General features: G+C 44.6%; 1 protein-coding gene across 7 annotated transcripts in view; it reads left to right on the top strand.

Annotated features, from left to right (window-relative positions):
* Window positions 1–23,473, top strand: part of CCDC148 (coiled-coil domain containing 148) — a 179,904-nt gene that overhangs the window by 57,296 nt on the left and 99,135 nt on the right. For 6 of the 7 annotated variants that reach the window (XM_069985104.1, XM_069985103.1, XM_069985101.1 and 3 more), the window contains 2 exons: window positions 3,905–3,987; window positions 21,953–22,119. In XM_069985104.1, coding sequence (XP_069841205.1) covers window positions 3,905–3,987; window positions 21,953–22,119 — 250 coding nt within the window. The remainder of the gene's footprint in view (window positions 1–3,904; window positions 3,988–21,952; window positions 22,120–23,473) is intronic. The other variant, XM_069985102.1, reaches the window with a different exon arrangement.

Here is a 23,473-nt window from a genome sequence, read left to right as displayed (position 1 = left end):
CAGTTCAGGTGTGTTTTGCAATTAAGCTCTATTCACTTTAATGGAAGTAAGTTGCAAAACCAACGCCCAAATTGGAGACAAGAGTGGTGCTGTCCCTGGAAGAAAGTGACCATGTTTTTGTAGCACTACATAACCCTTTTAAGACTTATAAGAAATATAGAGTCCAACACCTAGGCCTGAAGATACAGCCAGCAGCCGGAGGACTGGAGATCCAGATGCTGGATGACAAGCAGCGCGGATTGTCAGTTTCCGTGGCTGCACAAACAATTGAAGGATCATTCGTGCAGCCTGGCCGCTTGATTTGTAGTACTGTGCAAAATCAAAGCAAACGTGCGCCAGTCTTGCCCTCAGCCGACACATCATTATATGTCATTTTACATGACTCACACTCATTGCACTTGCTGTCACTCCTGAGAATCCTTAGATACAACTGGAGACAGTGCTCTTCACTGGCTGATAGGGACATACAAATTGTTCACTCCATAGACTCTAATGTATTTGATTGAGAGCCGGGGAGTAAAGTGTACTGTTATGCAGTTACTCCAGCTTTGTGCCAGGATCGCAGCAAGTCTTAGTAGTGTGAGCAGTGACTTTTGACATGTCTGAGGACTTATTAAAAGTTGTTGGAAATGACAGTTATGCTTTAAACCCTTGTATATGCCCTGAACTTCTACCAAAACTTAGCCAAAAATGAAAGAAGCAGGAGCATGGGCCCTATTACACAGGCCTATTATAGTAATCAGGAATGTGTGACTGGAAGCTGATTGACAGAACGGGCCACTCAAACAATCCACCAATCTTTTGTGCACCCCAGCTACCCAACTGGTCGAGTCTTGTGAAGGGTTGGCACTAAACTTCTGTGTTCTCTGCAGAATTTCTTCAAGACAGTCTCCACATGCACCCGACACAAACAATGGTTTTACCTTTTATTTATAAATTTACTGTTCCATTAATGGGACCAAAGGGATAGTAATCCTTCATGAGGAGAGCGTCATAAATATGTATGGCCATTCCAGCTCCACTGGGAATTCTGGGGAGAAAGATATGCTAAGTAATTCTCCCACACCACCTTCAAAACATGGCTTTCCCTTCAAGCCAGTGTTTTACTTCGACTAGAAGTCTCAGAACATGACTAGGGATGTATAAGATGCCAAAATTCTCTCCAAAAGGAAAGACTCTGCAGACAGATGTTTGGGGTTATTGACACTTTAATGTGACCTTAAAGGGGTAGTGCGGCGGTAAAAAATTATTCACAGAATAACACACATTACAAAGTTATACAACTTTGTAATGTATGTTATGTCTGTGAATGGCCCCCTTCCCCGTGTCCCACCACCCCCACCCGTGTACCCGGAAGTGTAGTGCATTATACATACCTGATCCGTGCCGACACGCGTCCGCCATCTTGTGCCAAATGTCATCTTCGGCCGGCCGGCCCGAACACCTTCGATCTTCCCGAGTGCCGGCCGCGTCATCAGCTGCTCAGCCGCGATTGGCTGAGCATAACTGTTCGGGCCGGCCGAAGATGACGTTTGGCACAAGATGGCGGACGCGTGTCGGCACGGATCAGGTATGTATAAAGCACTACACTTCTGGGTACACGGGTGGGGGTGGTGGGACACGGGGAAGGGGGCCATTCACAGACATAACATACATTACAAAGTTATATAACTTTGTAATGCGTGTTATTCTGTGAATAATTTTTTACCGCCAAACTACCCCTTTAAGCAATACTTTACACGAAACCTCCTCCTTCATTGGTATTTAAAAAAAAAAAAACTGACAAAAAAAAACAAGCAAAAGGGTAAGGAGTCAAAAGTTCAACAACCTTAATGTCAATAAAACAGAATAAAAAAAATAGGAACCAATAAAAATAACTTAAAATGAAACTAGACCTGTATTGCATGAATTACTGAAAAATTACATTAAAAGCAAAGTGAATGATGAGATGCTCTTATTCAGATTGTTTACTAGTAACTAAGTAACTATAGCGACTTCGTCCCACACTCTTGAAGATAAATGGATGCTTAAAAAAGAAAAAAACATACAGTATAAAAGAATAATAGGCAACTTGATGTAAATAAGATGAATTAAAACTTATGTTTTTCAAATAAATAACAGTAGTGATACCAGCTGATCACTAGATGGCAGAACTGAACTTCACCTATAGGAGTAGCCTTTTTTCTGACTCCTAGCTGTGGCTCCCAGTACTCAGATACCCCCAGGACTTACAATAGTATGGCAATATGTCACGGCCGCGGCGGCTTCCCGCGTCCCGGGTTGCCGCCGCGACCGCCTCCTGTCCCGTGCAGCCGCCGGGGTCCTCGTGTAGGGACCCGGCGCTGCTGCTGCTTCGGCCCCTGGGGCGCCTCACCTCTCCTCCGTGCATGTCGCGGTCTGTGCCGGCCGGCTCCTCCTAGGGCGTGCGCGCGCCGGCTGTCTCAGATTTAAAGGGGCAGTGCGCTCCTAATTGGTTAGTGGCACCAATCACTCCCCTATAAATCCCAGCATGCCCTGTCCTTAGTGTTGGAGCCTCTACATGCTTCCCATAGCGTTGGCCCAGCCCCCTGTTGTTCCTGTGTCCTATTCCGCTACCTGGTCCTAGTCCCTGTTCCTGAGTCCTATCCGTTACCTGGTCCTAGTCCCTGTTCCTGAGTCCTATCCGTTACCTGGTCCCAAGTCCTTGTTCCTGGTTCCTGTTCCCCTGTCACTCCATCTGTTCCCGTGTTCAGCCTGTCACGTGCGCTCTCACCTGCAGACCATTGCCTGTGCCATCTCCTGCCACGCCTCGCCTGCCGACACCAGCAACCAAGCCAGGGGTAGCGACCTGGGGGTCGCCTGCCGCAGCAAGTCCATCCCGCCTTGCGGTGGGCTCTGGTGAAAACCAGCGGCCCCTTAGACTCCGCCCCCTGGTGAGGTTAGTGCCATCGCTGGTGTCGGTCCAGTGGATCCACTACTCCAGGCGTTACACAATAGAAAGCAAATATACATATTAGAAGAGCTTTGAACTGGGCCACGCCTTTTTCACACTTCACTGCAGCATTAAAAAGTTTTTTACTAGACTACAGTCATGGACGGCTCAGTTAACTCATACTCCAGGGGGAGCAAACCTTGTGCCACTGGCGCACTCCCAACGCCTGTTGCCGGTTAATCTCAGCCTGCTGTGACTTAAAAACAAAGATTAAACTTTCTTAAAATATATTTGTCTTTTTTTTTTTATATGTATAATAACAGAAACAAGAGGGAGGGTGGAAGGGAGGGAAAACCATCTCCTGAGAGGTCAGCGGAAACAGAACCAGCCCCAGGAACGTGAGCACAGCTCCTATTGGTCCATTTGCCCAAGGGATAGGTTAAGACAGCCGAGAGGAGGAACATAGCAACAGTTATCCCATTTCTGGCAGGGGTAACGTAATGGTTGTATATACATATGGAGAATGCCATCATGCAGTCCTTATGCACCCTTCTTATGCAGGTGGGATGCCTTCAAAATATAAAGGGGTACTTTGTGCCAGAAACTTGTAATTTATTTCTATTCCAGTCTTCCAGTACTTATCAGCTGTTGTATGTCCTGCAGGAAGTGGTGTATTCTTTCTAGTGTGACAGTATGTTCACATTGAAGAAAACACTCGGAGGACTTGTGGCCTGTGTCATAGACTCCATTCTATGGTCAGGCAGATTCCGCCATCCGCCCAAAGAATGAATGGGTTCCCCTGTTAGACTCTGCTCCTCCTGGGATCTTTCAGATAGATTGAGGAGATATCTTCTCCTATCTACCTGTGGGAAACCCCAATGGTTGTCAGCTCTAGATTCCCTCATTTTGATAGCATGTCCCTAGAGAAGCCGAGGCTCCGTCTCTTCATTTCACACTGGATATTTTCAGATTTTTTCCCTCTCCTTATTACAGAGATAAAGCAGAGCTGCAATTACTAGAATTTCTGGAATATAAAAGTAGAACGTCACAGTTCTTTGCAGAGATGGCAGATTTTGGTGAGTATTTCACAGCTTTATGACATATTATATTGAAGATTTTATATATATATATATATATATATATATATATATATATATATATATATATATGTATATATATATATATATATATAGAATATATATTATATAGATTGCTGGTGGCTGAAGAAGTTGGATGCACCCCTGGGGAGTTCTAGAAAACATGGATACAAACATGGTTTAAAATGAAACTGGCTCAGTTGCCCCTAGCAACCAATCAGATTCCACCTTTCATTCCTCACAGGCTCTTTGAAAAATAAAAGCTGGAATCTGATTGGTTGCTAGGGGCAACTGAGACAGTTTCACTTTACACCATGTTTGATAAATCTCCCCCACAGTCTATGGCCTATGATTGTATCCATGTTTTTCAGGCAGCCTTAGGGCTGCATCCAACTTCTTCAGCCACCGGTAATCCAATGCTGCACGCTCACGTTCGCTAATCTCTAGTAAGGATGTATAGTCATGATGGATAAATCTGATTGATATGATTTTGGAACTGAGCATGCTCAGAATAAGAGGAGAAACAGATCCTGTTAGAAACAGACATAAACACACAAACAGACACAAACTAATATATACGATCAGTGTAAGGACATAAATGACCATTTACATCAGTATGCATCCGACTGCACGTATACATGATCGGATCCATTCCATTCAGATCGCAGGTGCAGATGTGATCCCAGCCTAATGCACCTACTCAAGAGCTTAAAGTGAATCTGCTACCTGAAAACTGAGTACCAAGGTGCTGTCAGGCTAGGCTTATATCTCCACTGGGGCTCTGATTACAGGTATTTCTGACCTGCAGCCTATGAGTTGCCAGAACAGGATGTGGGAATAGGCTAGGTAAGTATTATTCATTTTTTCTTTATAAGAGAAGGGCAATATGAGGGCATTATTAGTAATGATGTCCCCATATTGCCCTCCTCTTAGTTATAATGCACCCTTAGTAATGATGTCCCCATATTGCCCTCCTCTTAGTTATAATGCACCCTTAGTAATGATGTCTCCATATTGCCCTCCTCTTAGTTATAATGCACCCTTGGTAATGATGTCCCCATATTGCCCTCCTCTTAGTTATAATGCACCCTTAGTAATGATGTCCCCACAGTGCCCTCCTCTTAGTTATAATGCATCCTTAGTAATGATGTCCCCATATTGCCCTCCTCTTTGTTATAATGCACCCTTAGTAATGATGTCCCCATATTGCCGTCCTCTTAGTTATAATGCACCCTTAGTAATGATGTCCCCATATTGTCCTCCTCTTAGTTATAATGCATCCTTAGTAATGATGTCCCCGTAGTGCCCTCCTCTTAGGTATAATGCACCCTTAGTAATGATGTCCCCATACTGCCCTCCTCTTAGTTATAATGCATCCTTAGTAATGATGTCCCCATATCGCCCTCCTTTTAGTTATAATGCACCCTTAGTAATGATGTCCCCATATTGCCCTCCTCTTAGTTATAATGCACCCTTAGTAATGATGTCCCCATATTGCCCTCCTCTTAGTTATAATGCATCCTTAGTAATGATGTCTCCATATTGCCCTCCTCTTTGTTATAATGCACCCTTAGTAATGATGTCCCCATATTGCCCTCCTCTTAGTTATAATGCACCCTTAGTAATGATGTCCCCATATTGCCCTCCTCTTAGTTATAACGCATCCTTAGTAATGATGTCCCCATAGTGCCCTCCTCTTAGGTATAATGCACCCTTAGTAATGATGTCCCCATACTGCCCTCCTCTTAGTTATAATGCATCCTTAGTAATGATGTCCCCATATTGCCCTCCTCTTAGTTATAATGCACCCTTAGTAATGATGTCCCCATATTGCCCTCCTCTTAGTTATAATGCATCCTTAGTAATGATGTCCCCATATTGCCCTCCTCTTATTTATAATGCATCCTTAGTAATGATGTCATCATACTGCCCTCCTCTTAATTATATTGCATCCTTAGTAATGATGTCCCCATAGTGCTCTCCTCTTAGGTATAATGCACCCTTAGTAATGATGTCCCCATATTGCCCTCCACTATTGTGGTCATATAAAAAAAATTAAATGAATAATTCTTACCTAGCCCATTACCATGATCCTGGCCTAGAAACTCACAGGCTGCCAGTGCCGGGGCCAAAAATGTGGAGCTTGCATCCCGGAGTCTTGTTGCTACTGACACCAGTAAACTGCGGTAAAGCATACCTCCAAATGCTGGTTAACAAAAAGGAACAAAAGCTCAGACAATATGGCTGACGCAATAATAATAATAATAATAATAATAATAATAATAATAATTTACAGAAGATTAAACTTAAAAAAATTACAATCAGAAAATAGAAACGGATTAGATAAAAATAACATTTCAGTACTTGTCTCTCGAAAAAAAAAATCTAGGTTACACATTCCCTTTAAGTCATTGTAATTTATTTAGATAGATTGAGAATTCTTTGTCCATGAAATCTGAAATTTAGATGAGATGAGTGTATATACCTAAAGGAATTGGACAAGAATATAAAGAACATTTGATCATTTTAATTTGCGATTATGGTCAGCTTCCTTGTTAACTCCTCCCTTGCCATGGAAACATATGGTCACGAGCTAAAGCCGGCAAGGTCATTGAAGGTCATAGATCTGTATGGTAAGCCGCAGGATGTGTAATATAACAGTCCATAGGCTGTGGAATGCCGGAATGAATAAAAGGAATAGAAGTGGATAAAATTCCTGTCGGTTTGTTTTCTCGGGGGCTGAATGCCGAATGGTAATGCCCATTTTTTTACATCATGTTTACTGTTCTTGTGTGTCCACTTGATGACTGCAATGCTGTGTGATGTCGGGGCACATAAAAGAGAACACTCACTCGGTAATATGATGCAGTAGACGCATATTAGCTTTTAAAGCTGCTCCATTCCAGAGAGCCATAAAGAAAAAAATATTCTTTAGCTATAGTGAAGCTTAACCCCTTGCCGTCGCAGCCAGAATTGATGATGTGGCAACTTTTTTCCTTTTTGTTAGCCTGGCCTCCGGAGACCCATAACCTTTATGGTTTTCCTTCTACGTTTGGGTTTTTGTAAGACAAGTTATATATTTTAATGACACTGTTTGTGATACATATTATGTATTGAAAAGCCTTTCTATGGGTTTTGTGTTTATAGTGTTTTCCTTACAGTATAAGCGACGCGTTAACTTTATTCTTTGGGTCAGTACTTTACGGCGATATCAGATTTTTATGGTTTGTCCAATGTTTTCCTACTTTTGCACAGTAAAAATGCTTTTACTTTTTACAAAGCAAAAAAGGGTTGTTTTTGTGTGCCCATGTTCTGAGACCCATAACTTTTTTATTGTATTTTTGCTTTTTGAGAAGCTGTAGTTCTAAATTGATTTCATTTTAGGATTTTAGACACAAATTTTTCATCACCTCTTTTTTAACCTCCGTAGTGACCAAGAAACATATCTATGTTATCTTGATTCTTTAGGTCAATTAAATTACAAAAATATCCTTTTTTTTGTCCATTTGATTCTATAACTGTTCTTTTGTTTTTGTTTTTGTCTATGGAGCCGTGTGTAGTGGCTCATTTTGGCGACATGATCTGACTTTTGCATAATAATCACTTCATAATTTCTAATTTTAATTTTTAAATTCAATTTTCTCTGATATGGTGTGACTAGAGATAAACGCAGCTCCAGCATGTTCAAATCCGATCGTGCAGCATTTGCTCAAGAAGTTGGATGGTAGTTCTAGGGAGTCCTGGAAAACATGTATATAGTCTATGGCCTATGGCTGTATCCATGTTTTCCATCATCTCTAGTTGGGATCATTATGGGTGTATTGATGTATTTTGTTTTTTAAATATGACTTAGAGGAGAAGTCTGGCAAAAAATGTTATTAAAGTATTGTATTGCCCCCAACAATTATACAAATAACCAATATACACTTACTATGGGAAATTTTTATAAAGTGCTTTTCCCTGCAGGAAGGGATAATGGCAGAGGGATGCTCAGTGTCCCTCCAGGGCCCTGTGTCCCTTAGTGTCCCCCTGCCATCACCTCTCCAGCAACCACTGCCTGCACAGTTCTGGGAGTTGGGTCATGACATCACCATTTTATCCAGAAAGTGACATCACCATTTTATCCAGGAAGTGACATCACCATGTTATCCAGCAAGTGACATCACCATTATATCCAGGAAGTGACATCACCATGTTATCCAGGAAGTGACATCACCATGTTATCCAGGAAGTGACATCACCATGTTATCCAGGAAGTGACATCACCATGTTATCCAGGAAGTGAAGCCTTGATGCAGTGCAGGGAAGTGCAGGGAAAAAAGCACTTTATAAGCATTTCCCGTAATAAGTGTATATTGGTGATTTGTATAACTTTTGGGGGGCAATACAATACTTTAATAAAAATTATCGCTAGACATCTCCTTTGAGAAGGAAAAAAGTTTTTTGTTTTTTTTTTAAATTTAGGGACTTGAACATGCATTAGTCTGATCTTTCATGTAATATGTTATAATGTACGTGTTGTATTGCAGTGTATAGTGCCTGTAAACATGAAACAGACAGTCTCCCTTTTAGGTCTCTGACTGCCATGGAAACCCTAATGAACAGGGGAATGATGTCTTCCTCTGTATAGCCACATAAATTTTGTGGACAGTTATTGACTGTGGTATTTAAGTTGACTGCCTGGTAACAGGCATAAGTATATGGCATCAGTTATTGGCCGCGACATCTATGTTGTAAATGTCTAAAACTAGAGTTATCTCAGATTCTAACCATTGCAGCAAAATGGCAGCTATAATTTACTGTTGAGTCTGCACCATTACCCTGCTGCAAATGTACTATTTATGGGGTTAAAGGGGTTAAAAAAATGTGTTCAAACCAACTGGTGTCAGAAAGTTGCACCGATTTGTAAACTACTTCTATTAAAAAAAATCTTAAGTATTTTAGTACTTATCAGCTGCTGTATGCCCTGCAGGAAGTGCTGTATTTTTTCCATTCTGACACAGTGCTCTCTGCTGCCACCTCTGTCTATGACAGGAAAAAGAGGTTTTCTTTTTTTAATAATTGTCTTTTTATTAAGATTTTCAAATATAAGAGAACATAACAGAGTCAAGTAAAATAAGAAAACTGACATAGTCATGGGCAGCAAGAACAATCAGAAAGCCCATGGGGAGTTTGAGGGAAGTATGAAGAGTAAGCAATAAAACAAACAATTTGCAAACACGAACCAAGCAATTGTCCGGAAAGGGACCTGTAGAGGGCAGAAGCCCGGGCTGATAAACACTGAGAGAGTGCATAACCCGGTGGGCCAGGTGGGTGTGGGTCAGGAGTGACCTAGTGACTGATAGCAGGGCATGGGAAACACCTTAGGACCCTCAGGCAATGCAGTGTAAGGACAGATCCCACTCCGGAGTAGGACTAGGGATGGAAAAGGAGAAAAAAGAGAGGAGGCAGTGTGAGAGAAGGGATGATAGAAACATCAGAGGGAAAGGGGAGAGAGAAGGGTAAAGGGGGAGAGTTATCTCGGACGTCTGTCCCAGAACGCATCCCACGTCGCCCAGACCTCAAGAGGGCCGTAAGGGATTCCATACTGCGGACATCTCTAACCCTCGTCAGCAAATCCAGCGAGGACGGGGGGGAAGTACTTTTCCAGTGAAGAGAAATAAGGCACTTCGCAGCCGTGAGGATATGAAGGAGCATCTTGGCAGCGCGTGTCCCGATAGACCTTGGGGGGACATTAAAGAGCAAGTGTAGGGGGGCCAGTGGGACCCGAATCTCGAGGACCTCTCGTACAGTGCTTTGGACCATTGCCCAATACGGGGTGATCAGGGGGCAGTCCCAGAATATGTGGAGTAATGTCCCGGGGGCAGACAGGCATCGCCAGCATGTGTTGGGAAAAGCAGGGTTACATTTATTGAGGAGGTGAGGGGTGTGGTACCATCGCATAAGTAGTTTATACTGAGCCTCCTTGTATTGTATGCATAAGGAAGAAGTGGCCACTTTACACCACACTACCTGCCACGTAGATGGCGTGATCGTAAGGCCCAGGTCCCGCTCCCATTTGTGCATCTAGCCATGTCCCGGGGGTTCTGCTGGGAAGAGCAGACGGTAAAGGTCTGATATCAGACCTTTGGAGGATGCACCCCTCAAACAACAGAACTCAAATTGGCTAGGGTGCGGGCAGGTCAACGAGCCCAAACGGGAGCGGAAGAGGTCACGGATCTGCAGATAGGAAAAATAAGTGCGCTGTGTTAAACCGTACTTCTCTTGCAATGCTGAGAAATCCGGGAATGTCCGGGTGACCGGATTGACAGGTCATAGAACCTGAACAGGCCCACAGCGGACCAGGGATGGGTCATGGAGGAGGTGACACTGACTGAGAAGTCGGGGGTGAAGAGGAAGGGTTCGAGCGGGGAAGAAGGGGCAGAGAGACCATATTTAGAACGGCATTGGGACCAAATTGATACAAGGAAGGCCATGGTAGCCAGAAGCGCCGAGTCCGGTAAGACACGACGTGGAGCCCAGAGGAAGGCGCAGGGATGAATAGGGGCTATCCAAAGCTTCTCAATTTCCACAAATTTCCATGATGTGCGGCCAGATAGTAGCGGGATATATCAGGTAGCGACAGCCCGCCCTTATGAAGTGGCGAGGTGAGGACCGAGAGGGGGATTCTGTGGCGTCCCTGCTTCCAGAGAAACCTGAGGAAAAGGGCCTGGATACGTCGAAGGGCGGGGTGGGGTACCATAACAGGGAGGGTCTCGAAGAGATACAGAAATTTGGGCAGGATCGCCATCTTTATCGTATTAATGCGGCCTATGAGGGAGATAGGTAAGTGCGTCCACGAATTTAGCAACCAGGAGACCTCAACGATTAAGGGGGGGAAGTTGGCCTGAAAGAGGAGAGAGTACGAGGGAGTCAGCTTAACCCCAAGGTACGAGAGGGAAGAAGATTGCCAGGTGTAGGGGAAGGACTGTTGGAGGGAGGCCAGGAGGGGTTAATTTTATAACCGGACAGCCTGCCAAAGGAGGAGATGAGGGTGTGCAAAGAGGGCAGGGAAATCAATGGTTGGGTGATAGTGAGGAGGATGTCGTCCGCATAAAGGGCAATTTTAAATTCCCTGTCGTGTAGGCGGACCCCATGGATGTCCGGGTATGCTCGAATAGCAGCCGCAAGGGGCTCTATACATAGAGCGAAGATTAACGGGGACAGCGGCTGCGTGTGCAGTTGCGCACAGGGAAGGGGGAGGATGTGGCGTGGGGGAGTCGGACTGCAGACATCGGGTTGGAATATAGTCCATGGAGGGCAGTGATAAACTCGCCTCGGAAGCCCAGGTGATCCAGAGTGGTAAAGAGGAACGGCCACAAAAGGCGGTCAAAGGCCTTTTCGGCGTCGAGACTCAGGAGGAGCATGGGGGAGCGCTGTCTATCGGCCACATCAATCAGGTCAATGGTCCGGCGGGTGTTGTCTCCCGCTTGGCGGCAGGGGACAAAGCCCACTTGATCATGATGAATGAGCTGGGGAAGCCAAGCATTAAGTCGATTGGCCCAGAGTGATGGGCCGATAGCTATCGCATGCGGTGTCGTCCTTTTCCGGCTTAGGGATAACAACAATGTGCGAATAGAGCATAGTGTCTGGGATAGGGTCCCCCTGAAAAAACGAAGCGAACAGTTTCAGGAGGTACGGGTTGAGGACCTCTCCGAACGTTTTGTAGTACAAGTAAGGGAACCCATCCGCACCGGGAGATTTGCCATTGGGCAGGGCTTTAATAACCTCCTCCAGCTCCTCCGAGGTAATAGCTGAATTCAAGTGGTCCCGGGCCTCCGAGGGGAGACTAGAGAGGGGGAGAGTAGAAAGGAACGAGGAGATAAGGGACCGTCGCTCAAGGGGGTCGTCAGGTAGGGAGGAGGGGAGAGAGTAGAGGGAGGTATAGTAGTCGCGGAAGAGGTCCGCTATCCCATCTGGGTCGTAAACATGAGTGCCAGACGGGGAGCAGATACTAAAAGGAGTAGTCTGCGCCTGTCGGTCCCTAAGCTGCTTTGCAAGGAGCGTATGGGCCTTATTACCACTTTCGTAGTAGAGTCGTCTAGAATAGTGCATGAGCTTCTCGACCTGCGACATAGCCAAATCTTTAAGCTTCACCCTAATTTCCACAATCCTACGCAGGGTAGGGACCGCGGGGCGCAGTAGCATCCGAGCCTCCAAAGACTGGAGGCGGGTCCGCCAGTGGGCCACTTGTTCTAGCCTACTCCTCCTGAGATGGGACGCCAGGGAGATGCAGTGACCCCTCATGACCGCCTTGTGTGCTTCCCATAGTGAGGCAATGGAGGAGACAGAGTGATCATTGAGGGAAAAATAGGAGGATAAATGTTGTTTCAGGACGTCTCTGTGCTCCGGAACCTTAAGAAGTCTCTCATTTAGCGCCAGTGGCATCTACGCGATGCTTGATGGGAGGTAGCAAGGTCCAGGAGCACAGGTGCGTGATCTTACCATGTGATAGGCTCGATGTGGGAGGAGGTGAGGTTGCGTAGGGCAAGTACGTTACCAAAGAAGTGGTCCAGCCTGGTGTGCGTCTTGTGGGGCTGCAAGTAGAAGGAATATTGGCGGGCAGAGGGGTTATGGATACGCCAGAGGTCAAAAAGCTGAAAGGCGCGGACGGCTTGACGGAAGCTTCGCGACTGCTCGGAAACCGAGGGGGGAGGAGCGGGGAGAAAGGAGCGTGTCTGTCTGCAGTGGGAGAGAAAACAATGTTAAAATCACCACCGACTATTAATATAGTGTCACGAAAAGGTTCAAGGAGTTGACACACCCTGCGGAAAAAAGCAACTTGCTTGACATTAGGAGCATACAGGTTACAGAGAGTAAACTTAGTCCCTAAAAGTGAGCCATGTAAGATGACGTATCGACCCTGCGGATCGGCAATGTCTTTAAGGACTTGGAAAGGGCAAGAAGTCCCCAGCAATATGGCAACACCCGCCCTCTTTGTAGAAAGGGAGGCATGATAAGCGCGGGGGTACCAGCGCTTAGCAAAGGCAAAAGAGGAGCTAGCCTCAAAGTGCGTTTCTTGCAGGAAAGCGATGTCGGCCTTAAGGCGGCGCAGTTCCTGAAGGGCGAATCTGCGTTTAGCCAGGGAATTCAGGCCCTTAACATTGTGGGTAACTAACCTAACCATTGTCAAAGGGGAAAAGGGGTGGGATCGTGCATGGATAATGTGGTCTCAGAGGGGGAGCGAGGGGTGAGTGAGGGCCCACGGGTGCCAGAGAGCCCCCCCCACAGTGGAAGTGACCGGCGGAGCGAGGAGGGACAGCGTCCGAGAGGGAGGTAGGGAAAGAGAGGGTGATAAAAAGGAGAGAAGGGGGAAAACATAGAAAAAGAGAAAACATAGAAAACAATTTAATAACCATACGCCCAGCCAGGCGTGAGATACTGGACCATGGCTGGAAAATGTCAATCAGGTATGAACACAATCCACAATAGTGGAAATTAGGTGATGAGAACAAACAGAATGGTCCACTTGTATCAAGTGGGGAACGTGGAAGAAGCTGGGGAGCTCAACAACAGGTCAAGCCCCGGACCGCCTATTAAAGCGTGCAAGGTTAGAAGGGAGGGAGGCCACGGCGCCCAGCACCACATGACAGGGCGCCAGGGGGCGCCCCCCAAGACAAGGATAAGAAGAACCTGCAGCACAGCTATAATGAGAAGAAGAAGAACAATGCAATGTAGAAAGCAAACCCCCAAAATGTGATCCCAAAAGGGGCAGGGTAGAGGGGGAGAGAGGGGTAGGACAAGGAGAGGGAATATAGGCGGGGAGGGTAGGAAGGGATAGGAAGGGAGGGGTGGCGGAGTAAGCTGGTCCCAATCTGGGAACGATGGGGGTGAAATCTGGAGAGCATCGCAAAATTTAGGGAGGTCCTCAGGAGAGGAGAGAGTTGCAGAGCGACCGTCTTTCCTGGCCGTGAGGGAGAAAGGGAAACCCCAGCGATATAAGATCCCTTTGTTTCTCAGGGTGTCCAGGAGGGGGCGCAGCAGGCGCCGTTGCAAGCTGAACTTCAGATCCCTCAAAGACAATAGTGCGTGACAGTCGCGCTTTGCGCATGATGTCCTCCTTTGTCATGAAGTCCGTAACACAGCAGATAATATCACGGGGTGTGGCAGAGCTTCCCTTTGGGCGCAAGGCCCTATGTGCCCGATCCAGTTTCAGGGGGGAGTCTGCTGGGAGGCCCAGAATTTGGTTAAACAACTTTTGGAGGGTAACATGTAGGTCCTCGGTTCCAGACGCCTCGGGGTAGCCCCGCACCCTGATGTTGTGGCAACGGCCACGGTTATCAAGGTCCTCCAACTGTCGGCGCATTTCTCTTAGAGCTTGTGTCTGAGCCTCAGAGGTGTTGCGGAGGTTAGATGTTAGTGCTCTGGTTTGCTCGTGATCAGTTTCAAGCAATTCTACACGATCAGCAATGGCCTTTATGTCATTCCTCACAGCAGTAATTTCTGCTCGACATGCAGAGCTGACCTCAGATATCAGAGCCTGAAAGTCCTGCTTAGTGGGCAGATTTTTCAGATATTGTGCCCAAGGGGCAGAGGCATCAGGCGGGAGGGCAGAGTAATCTTCCATTGAAGAGTGAGAGGAGGGAGAGGACCAGGGGCCACCCGGGGTCTGCAAGATGGCGGGAGTCAGTGTAAAGTCAGCAGAGGACAGATGAGGTGATGCAGGGGCGGCAGGTGGAGGGCCCGACTGCCATTGAGCTGTGGCACTTTGTACAGCAGCCCTTTCCCTGGACGCCTGCCTGCGGGTGAAGGGCCGTTGTTCTAGTGGCGGGTACTGCGCCTCATAGACGGAGCACGTGGGGCCGGGGGAGAAGGTAATGGCGGACTCACCCCTGATGTCCTGCAGGCTGTCGCCCTGCACCCCTCGGTAAGTGGAGGTGGCGGGAGCAATGTGGTCCTGAGGATTTGCGGTGTCCTGTATCGGCTGCTGGCCGGCGGGGGCGTCTGCCTCAGACCTCGCCGGTGCCTCAGGCGGGTCCGGCGCCATGTTGGAACGCGGCGCGGCGCGTGAAGACTCCGGGGCCAGGAACCGGAGGAGCGTCGGTTGTGCCAAACGGCTTGCCCGGGAGGTAGGGTGGGCTTTGGGGGGCTTCTGGTGTCGCCTGTTCCTCATAAGAGAGCGGGGAGCAGGGTGCTGCAGGTGTGCGGAGTTAGGCGGCTCGGGAGCTCAGAGGAGATGCGTCTTCACTCCATGAGCTTCAGGCCACGCCCTAGGAGAGGTTTTCTTTGGGGATTTGCTACTGTTCTGGACAGTTCCTGACATGGACAGAGATGGCAGCAGAGAGCACTGTGTCAGACTGGAAAGAATACAGCACGTCCTGCGGGGCATACAGCAGCTGATAAGTACTGCCACCAGTTAATTTGAAAACAATCTTCTTCTGTGGACTACCCCTTTAACTTTCTGAATCAAAACATAAATGTATGGAAAATAAAACCAATGAGATAAAAGGGGTAAATAGGGATAAACAGATTTGTGAATGACCCGCTATTACACAACGCCCATGTGGTACACCAGCAAGATGTCTAATATAAAATGTGAAAGAAGATCTGATGAAGCTGTGGGAACGGCGCACAATACACAAACTGTTCTGTGTAGAGGGAGTGGGAGTTACAAGTGACAGGGAAGCGCCTGGCAGGGAAGCTGCGATTGTAATGTTACTGCCAGATAGAAGAGAAGGTTAGAATCAGTAAGAAGAGGAATGGAAGATGCTGTAAGGGATCTTACAGTGTGATGTATCTTATAGAAAAGCTTTATACTAGATTTACTATGTGAGCAAGGAATGTAAACTGTGGCAATGCATTCTTTGTGACTGCTTATATAGTATATCAATAGTAGTCAGGTGACGGGAATAGTGAAACACATGAATACTTACCGTTGTTGTTATGCAGAGCTGGCTCATAGCTCCAGGTCTGATCAAGCTTGTATGTTATATTATGTCTGTCTGGGTATTTCACATTCCTTTCATGCTCCTCAAACATATTGATATCGGCCGTAGTATATAAATGTGTGTTAAAGGGGTTATCCAGCGAAAATCTTTTTCTTTCAAATCAACTGGTTTCAGAAAGTTATATAGATTTGTAATTTACTTCTATAGAAAAATCTCCTGTTTTTTTCCAGTACTTATCAGCTGCTGTATGTCCTGCAGGAAGTGTTGTATTCTTCCCAGTCTGACACAGTGCTCTCTGCTGCCACCTGAACTGTCCAGAGCAGTAGTAAATTCCATAGAAAACCTCTCCTGCTCTGGACAGTTCCTGTCTCGGCCAGAGATGTCAGCAGAGAGCAGTGTGTCAGACTGAAAATAAAACAACATTTCCAGCAGGACATACAGCAGCTGATAAGTATGGGAATACTTGGGATCTTTAAACAGTAAGTAAATTACAAATCTATATTACTTTCTGAAATCAGTCGATTTGAAAGGAAAAGATTTCCGCTGGAGTATCCCTTTAAAGCTATGGACACTCTGTATTTAGCTATGTACAGCCACTTTTGACATAAATAAATGCAGCATTCAAATTAATCTGCTGACAGCCATTGGTTTTTAAGGTTTTTACCCCTTTATAGGGATACTTCTCTAGTGCTACACATAATAATAGATGGGCGTCATGTGCCCCTCCAAAATCATTGACCTTGTTCTCATCTGTGAACATGCTGCAGTTTATTGCTTTCTTAATAATCGATTTGCATATTGGCTTTCTTGATTTACTTTAACCCCTTAGCTACATGTACTGTATATATACCAGCAAGGGTTTGCACAATCTGCAGCTATGATAGCACGGGCTGAGGAGCTGTGTCTGTACCTGGCCTCAGTTGTATATTACAGCCTACACTCTGCTTTAACCGCCAGGATTCAAAATAACTCCAGTCCCAGCCATCTTGACCCATGAATGCCACAGATTTTAACAGGTTAAACAGAGAGATGGTCATTCAGTTGCTCCTGCAATTTATGTGGCAGCTGAGAACTTAAAGGGTTACTCTGGAGAATTTTTTTTTTTTTTTAATTATTAAGTGTCAGAAAGTTATACAGAGTTGTAAAATTTGTAAATTGCTTATATTTAATAAACTCAAGCCTTCCTGTACTTATCATCTTCTGTATGTCCTGCAGGAAGTGGTGTATTTTTTCCAGTCTGACATACTGCTCTCTGAAAACATCTCCTGCTCTATGCAGTTCCTGACATGGACAGAGGTGGCAGCAAGGAGCATCATGTCAAACTAGAAAGAATACACCACTTCCTGCAGGACATACAGCAGCTAAAAAGTACTGAAAGATTTACATTTTTTTATCTGTATAACTTTCTGCCACCAGTGGATTTAAAACTTTTTTTTTGTTCTCCGGAGTACCTCTTTAACAATAGCCCCCAGGTCTGCCATCTTGGTACAACTATTAGGATGTGCCAGAAGAAGGTTAGCAATGTATTATAATAGAAATGGTTATAATACAGGTTATAATAGTGATCTGTCAGTCACATGGTACAGTCCCCTATGTAAATATAAGCTTAAAAAAATGTTGAAAAAATCGAACAAAGCGATAAAAAATAAATAAATGAAAATAAGTCTGCAAAAGACAAGCTAAGGTTATGCTGACACAATTTCAAAAGTAAAGAAAAGGCGCCCGATTTTGATATTTAAAAAACGTCAGTTTTTGCCACGATTTAACTGACTTCAATGGCAATGCATTGAAGTCAATGGGAAGACGGACGTCCAATTCACACAATGCATTGAATAACGGCCATTTTTACTCCGGACGTCAAAATATTTAACATTTTGATTTTCGGATGTTTTTTGCAAACAGCGGACTTTTTTTATTAGTTGTTCACACACAGTTTTTCTTTTGTCACCGTTCTTTCTCCGTTTTTACTATTAAATTCAATGGACTTTTCAATTAAGCCGCATCCAAAGGCCAATTAGTAACCCAAACTAGAATAATGTACAAACACCAGGCCTAGCCAGGCTGCTAAATGACGTCCGTTATTTTAGACTTAAAGTAACGGACGTCATTTTAAAGCAGAAAAGACATTGTGTGAACATAGCCTAAGGCAGAAAAATGTAAAAACAAAAACAACCTATGGCTCTTAGAATACAGCTGTGAAAAAAAAAACCTTAGCTTCTTTAAGGTACAAAAAATATAAAATTCCCATATGTATTTATTGGTATACGTGCCATTTTGTAGGTTAAACCCCCAAAGAGAAAGTATTTTACAAAAAACGTCCGCTCCATAAACATACATTCCGTCCACATCCCATCTGCCGCTTCACATTGTTCAGAATCAACTTCCCAACAACAGAACAGAGTAGACGTATACATGAGCTACTCCTCACCATGCAAATGAGGGGATCAGCAGTAAATAATATCTGACAAACATTGAGAAGAAGAAGAAGGGAAACATCCAAGGAGCAGAGGAGGGAGACTTTGGAATGACATCAGCAGAACAAATTGACAGTGTAACACGGGAGAACGGAGCAGCCGCATTAATAAAACATGGACCAAAGGGAAGGAGGAAACACCTTGTTAACACACGGCAGGTGACAGCACGCCGGAATCATGAATGCCGATCAAGCTATTACTAGCAATGTATTCTTTGACTGTGTAGCCTTAAATTTCCTCTCCATGCATGTTAGATTCTCATCAAGGGGACAACGTCTTGAAAATATTAAGAATTTCAAGATGACTTACAGGTTATAACCGTAGCAGTATACTAGTATACTATTATATTCTTTCCAGTCTGGAGAGCAGGAGAGGTTTTCTATGGGGATTTACTGCTGCCCTGGGCAGTTCCTGACATGGACAGAGGTGGCAGCAGAGAGCACTGTGTCAGAATAAAAGGAATACACCACTTCCTGCAGGACGTAAAGCAGCTGATAAGTACTGGAAGGCTTAAGATTTTTCAATAGACGTAAATTAAAAATCTCTGGATCTTTCTGGCACCAGAGGATTTGGAACAAAAAGTTTTTTGGGTGAACTACCCCTTTAACTCATGCAACAAGCAAAATGTGTTGAAATGAAATCACGTTAAATGGGGTAAATTTTAGTTGAATAAAACCGTTTATTAAAGGGCTGCACCACCAGGCAGGATTAGGGATAAATTTATGATTTTGGGAGGTCTGACTGCCCCCAGCGATCTCAAGAATGGGGTTCCCATCAGAATACAGAGGCAGCCATTGGATTTCAGTGTCTGATTTCAAATTAGCCTTATAATAGGAAGAAAACTATCTAGTGCCACCTATAGGTAGTTAGCCTGTAAGTCAATGTCTGACCCATTGAAGCAAAACTAGACATCTCATTGTAAACAAGAATTTCTTCATTCGATGACACTCATCTGTGCTTCTTCATGGTGTCTGGTACTATGAATTCCCCAGGCATGTCAGCTCACAGTGACTGTCTGTACTATGTATAATGAAATCAATGACAAAAGTGACATGGTACCTTGTATTTCTAAATACAGAAGTACGATTTAAGATTAAGTGTGTTAAGAGATTATGGAAAAAGGACTGCTGGTTCCCAGAATAGCGCCACCCATGGCCATGGTTTGTGATTGATATTGCAGCTCAGCTCTTTTCTAATAGTCAAGGCCAAGCCGCAGGACCGAACTTGACCCATGGGAAATGATATTACTGTTTCTTGAAAAAAAAATGCAGACCAGTTTTCTATCTAATCTGATTCAACTCTTTGTGCTCTTTGAATATAATCAACTTTCCATATATCAGTAGCACAAGTGAAGGTGAGAAACGTTGATATATGGTACTACAGAGAAATTGCTCTTTATTCAGACTCTTTCCAGCTCACTTGTATTTGCCATTGCAGATAAGGGACAGACAATAAAGCTGGTGGTCTTTTAGACAAAGGGCCCTATTACACGGGACAATTATTGTGCGAAAAATCGTTATATCGTTCAAATTTAAATGATAATCGTTCTGTGTAATTGCAGGCAACGATGGAAAGATCGTTCGCATGTCGTTGATCGTTGATTTCGATCTGAACCTAAAATTATCGTTAATCGTTCGCTGTAATTCCACGTTCGTTCGCTCAAGTTCCGCATTTTTTCACTAATCGTTCAGTGTAATTGCACATTGTTAATTGTTTTGCTGGGATCAGAAGGAATAAACGGTCATAGTAACGATCGCAATAACGATAGTAGTAACGATCGTAACTAACGACCATCGTTCTGTGTGAACATGTTGAGCAATTTCAGGTTAACGATAAACAATCTCGTTTGTGATCGTTTATCGTTAGTCAATAATCGTTAAAAATCGATCCGTGTGATAGGACCCAAAGCCACCATTCATAGTTATTACAGTTTAGCCTGATTTTGTCCTTTGTTTTATAATGAACCTAGACGCCATCTGTCATGTCCCGGTATTGTTTCCAATGTGTAGAATTTGTTATTTTGGTGTCTTGTGCTTTTCTATATCAGACACATGAGTTTATATATAGCCAAGCACTTTGTTTTTTTCAATATTTTACATGGGGTGTTTAAAGTGAATCTGTCGGCTGTAATTCACATTCCAAACTGCTGGCACTGTTAGATAGCTGTTAGGACAAGGAGACACATGGTACTATTCATAAATCCAGCTGTGCTTCCAGGATGTAGAGAATTGTTTTTAGTGACTGGAACAAATAGTCAAATTAGGCTTTTCCAAGCACCTGATCTGCAGAAAGCTAGAGTACCTCCTTACCTTCCTTGTAAAGAGGTGTTACAGCCTGGTGCACTGTAGAATAAAAGCATTTTTCTACATGCTGGAAGCACAGACAGATATATAAAAGGTAACGTGTCTCCTTGACCTAACAATTGTCTAATAGTGTCAGCCCATAAAAGTCTATATAGAGGGAAGGAACAGGAGAATGCTAAAATAGTGAACTAATATAGACATACACAATAACACACACACATGTGTGTCTGGCTACAGCGGGACACAGCTCCCCCTCGCCTCTTCATGGGCAACTGTAACCTGATCTCTCAGCAAAACTGAAAATCTGTCTCCTCTCTGCCGTACCAATTTCATCAGTAATTTCTGAATGTGTGAACAGTGCAAGGTTTGGGGGTCTAGTATCAGAAAAGTAAAAAAAAAAACAACAAAAAAACATTTTTCCATATAAAGGTATTCTAGTTTTAAAGTTATTTTGAGTAGTATTATTGATTCCCCCCCCCCCCCTATAAATAAAGCTACACTTTAAGGCTATGTTCACACATTGTATGACACCCGCCGTTCTGTGACCCGGCCGGGTCACGTAGCGGCCAGTGACAGATAACATCATCCCGGCCAGTACTGCAGTACCGTGTGGATGATCTTTTAGCATCAGTGTGCGCCCGCATCAGAACTTCCCACAGCACACAATGGAGCATGTGTCCGGAGCCACACCCTTCATTGTGTGCACTGACAGGTTCTCTGCGGCCACTATTCAATGAATAGCGGCTGCAGAAAACTGACATGTCAGTTTTTTGCGGCGCCGCTAAAGATCCCGGCCAGTGCGTATACTATGTGTATATGCTACGGCCAGGATTCTATAGACGGCAACTTAACGTTTATTTTTTGTATTAATCACGGCCGTTGTTGCAACTGGCAACAACGGCCGAACTTTTATGAAGTTATACATTGTGTGAACATAGCCTAAAATTTCTGCACCCATAGTTTTTTATTTACTTGAAAGTCATAAATGTTTTCTTTTATTCCAATATGAAAAGTATGCTAAACGTGTTGAAAGTATCTGATAAGAAAAGCAAAAACCTACACTAAAAAGTACGGGAATCTGTATAGACAGATAGAAAGGATTGAAGAAGTTAACTTGCTTAACCTCGACTGTCCCAGAGGAGCCTCTAAGCTGCGCTCTTCCCCGCACTGGTGTTCCCGCTGGCAGTCAAGGGCTTAATTTTTCACTTGCCATTAAGTGATAAAACTTTCTGTTTGGAAGCAGAACAGCAATTATCGGAGGAGCGAGATGAGTATAAAGCATGCACGATACATCCCATCTGGCAGCTGAGGGACGATTTAAAACACAGGATTTGTCAACTACAACATCACTCTTTCCTCAAGTCCCAAATGGAAAATGACTTTGATCCAATGAATATTATGAAGCAGGTTAGTGTTTTAGCCATTCCATCAGATACACGCCTGTCATTTTCTCTTATTGCCTTGCATAGTTATTGAGCTGAGCAAATTGAATTGATAGAGAAATATAGCAAAAGTATAAAAATTACTATTAGATGGTCTCCTTCAAAAAAGTGTTATAGCCTGATCAGCCGTGATGAGCGAGATGTCTAGTGCTCCTGAGGCGTCTTTTTATTTTCTCATAGATTTTGAATGTTTTATTCTATTATTATTTTTATGTATTATGTTATCATCTTAATTTCAGATCATGTATACTGTATGAGTAGTATTTAATCACAATAGAGGTTACCTGGCGAGTATGTGAGGAAAAAAATGACATCACGTTAATCCCCCTTACTGTTTCCTCCTTGAATGTTTCATGTCCCCCAGTTTTGTGACTGCTGTGTGGGTGCTCCATTCTGACTGCTCCGTTTCTTCATCTACACCGCATAGAACGTACATCTCTTGGCAGTCATTGGAGCATCCATTCCCTGCATAACCAATACTAGGGGTCTGGCTTGCCTCAGTCATGTAGTTAAGGTGTGTGGCTTTTCTGCATGATGTAGGTAAAGGGGCCTGGCTTTTCATGATGGTGTAGGTAAGGGGGCCTGGCTTTCCTAGATAATGTAAGTCAGGGGCCTGACTTTTCTCGATGACGTAGATAAGGGGTCTGGCTTTCCTAGATGACATAAGTAAGGGGACTGGCTTTTCTCGATGACGTAGGTAAGGTGCCTGGCTTTTCTTGATGATGTAGGTAAGGGGGCCTTGCTTTTCTGGATCATGTAGATAAGGTGCCTGGCTTTTCTGGATGATGTGGGTAAGGGGCCCTGGCTTTTCTGGATGATGTAGGTAAGGTGCCTGGCTTTTCTGGGTGATGTAGGTAATGGGGAGCCTGGATTTTCTTGATGATGAAGGTGAGGTGGGGCCTGGATTTTCTGGATGATAAAGGTAAGGGGCCTGGCTTTTCTGGATGATGTAGATAAGGTGCCTGGCTTTTCTGGATGATGAAGGTAAGGGGCCCTGGCTTTTCTGGATGATTTAGGTGGGGGGGGGATATGGGGGCTGAATTTTCTAGATGATGAAGGTGAGATGGGGGACCTGGATTTTCTAAATGATGGTGAGGTGGGGCCTGGTTTTTCTGGATGATGAAGTTAAGGGGCCTGGCTTTTCTCAATGACGAAGGTAAGGGGGCCTGGCTTTCCTAGATGACTTAGGTAAGGGAACTGGCTTTCCTCAATGATGTAGATAAAGGCCTGGCTTTTCTCGAAGACGCATATAAAGAGTCAGGCTTTCCTAGATGACGTAGAGAAGGGGTCTGGCTTACCTTGATGACTTAGGCAAGGGG

Source organism: Dendropsophus ebraccatus, chromosome 9 (assembly GCF_027789765.1).
Source record: "Dendropsophus ebraccatus isolate aDenEbr1 chromosome 9, aDenEbr1.pat, whole genome shotgun sequence".
NCBI lineage: Eukaryota > Metazoa > Chordata > Amphibia > Anura > Hylidae > Dendropsophus > Dendropsophus ebraccatus.
Note: the sequence above shows the minus strand (reverse complement) of the source record. Positions and strands in the feature narration are given on the sequence as shown.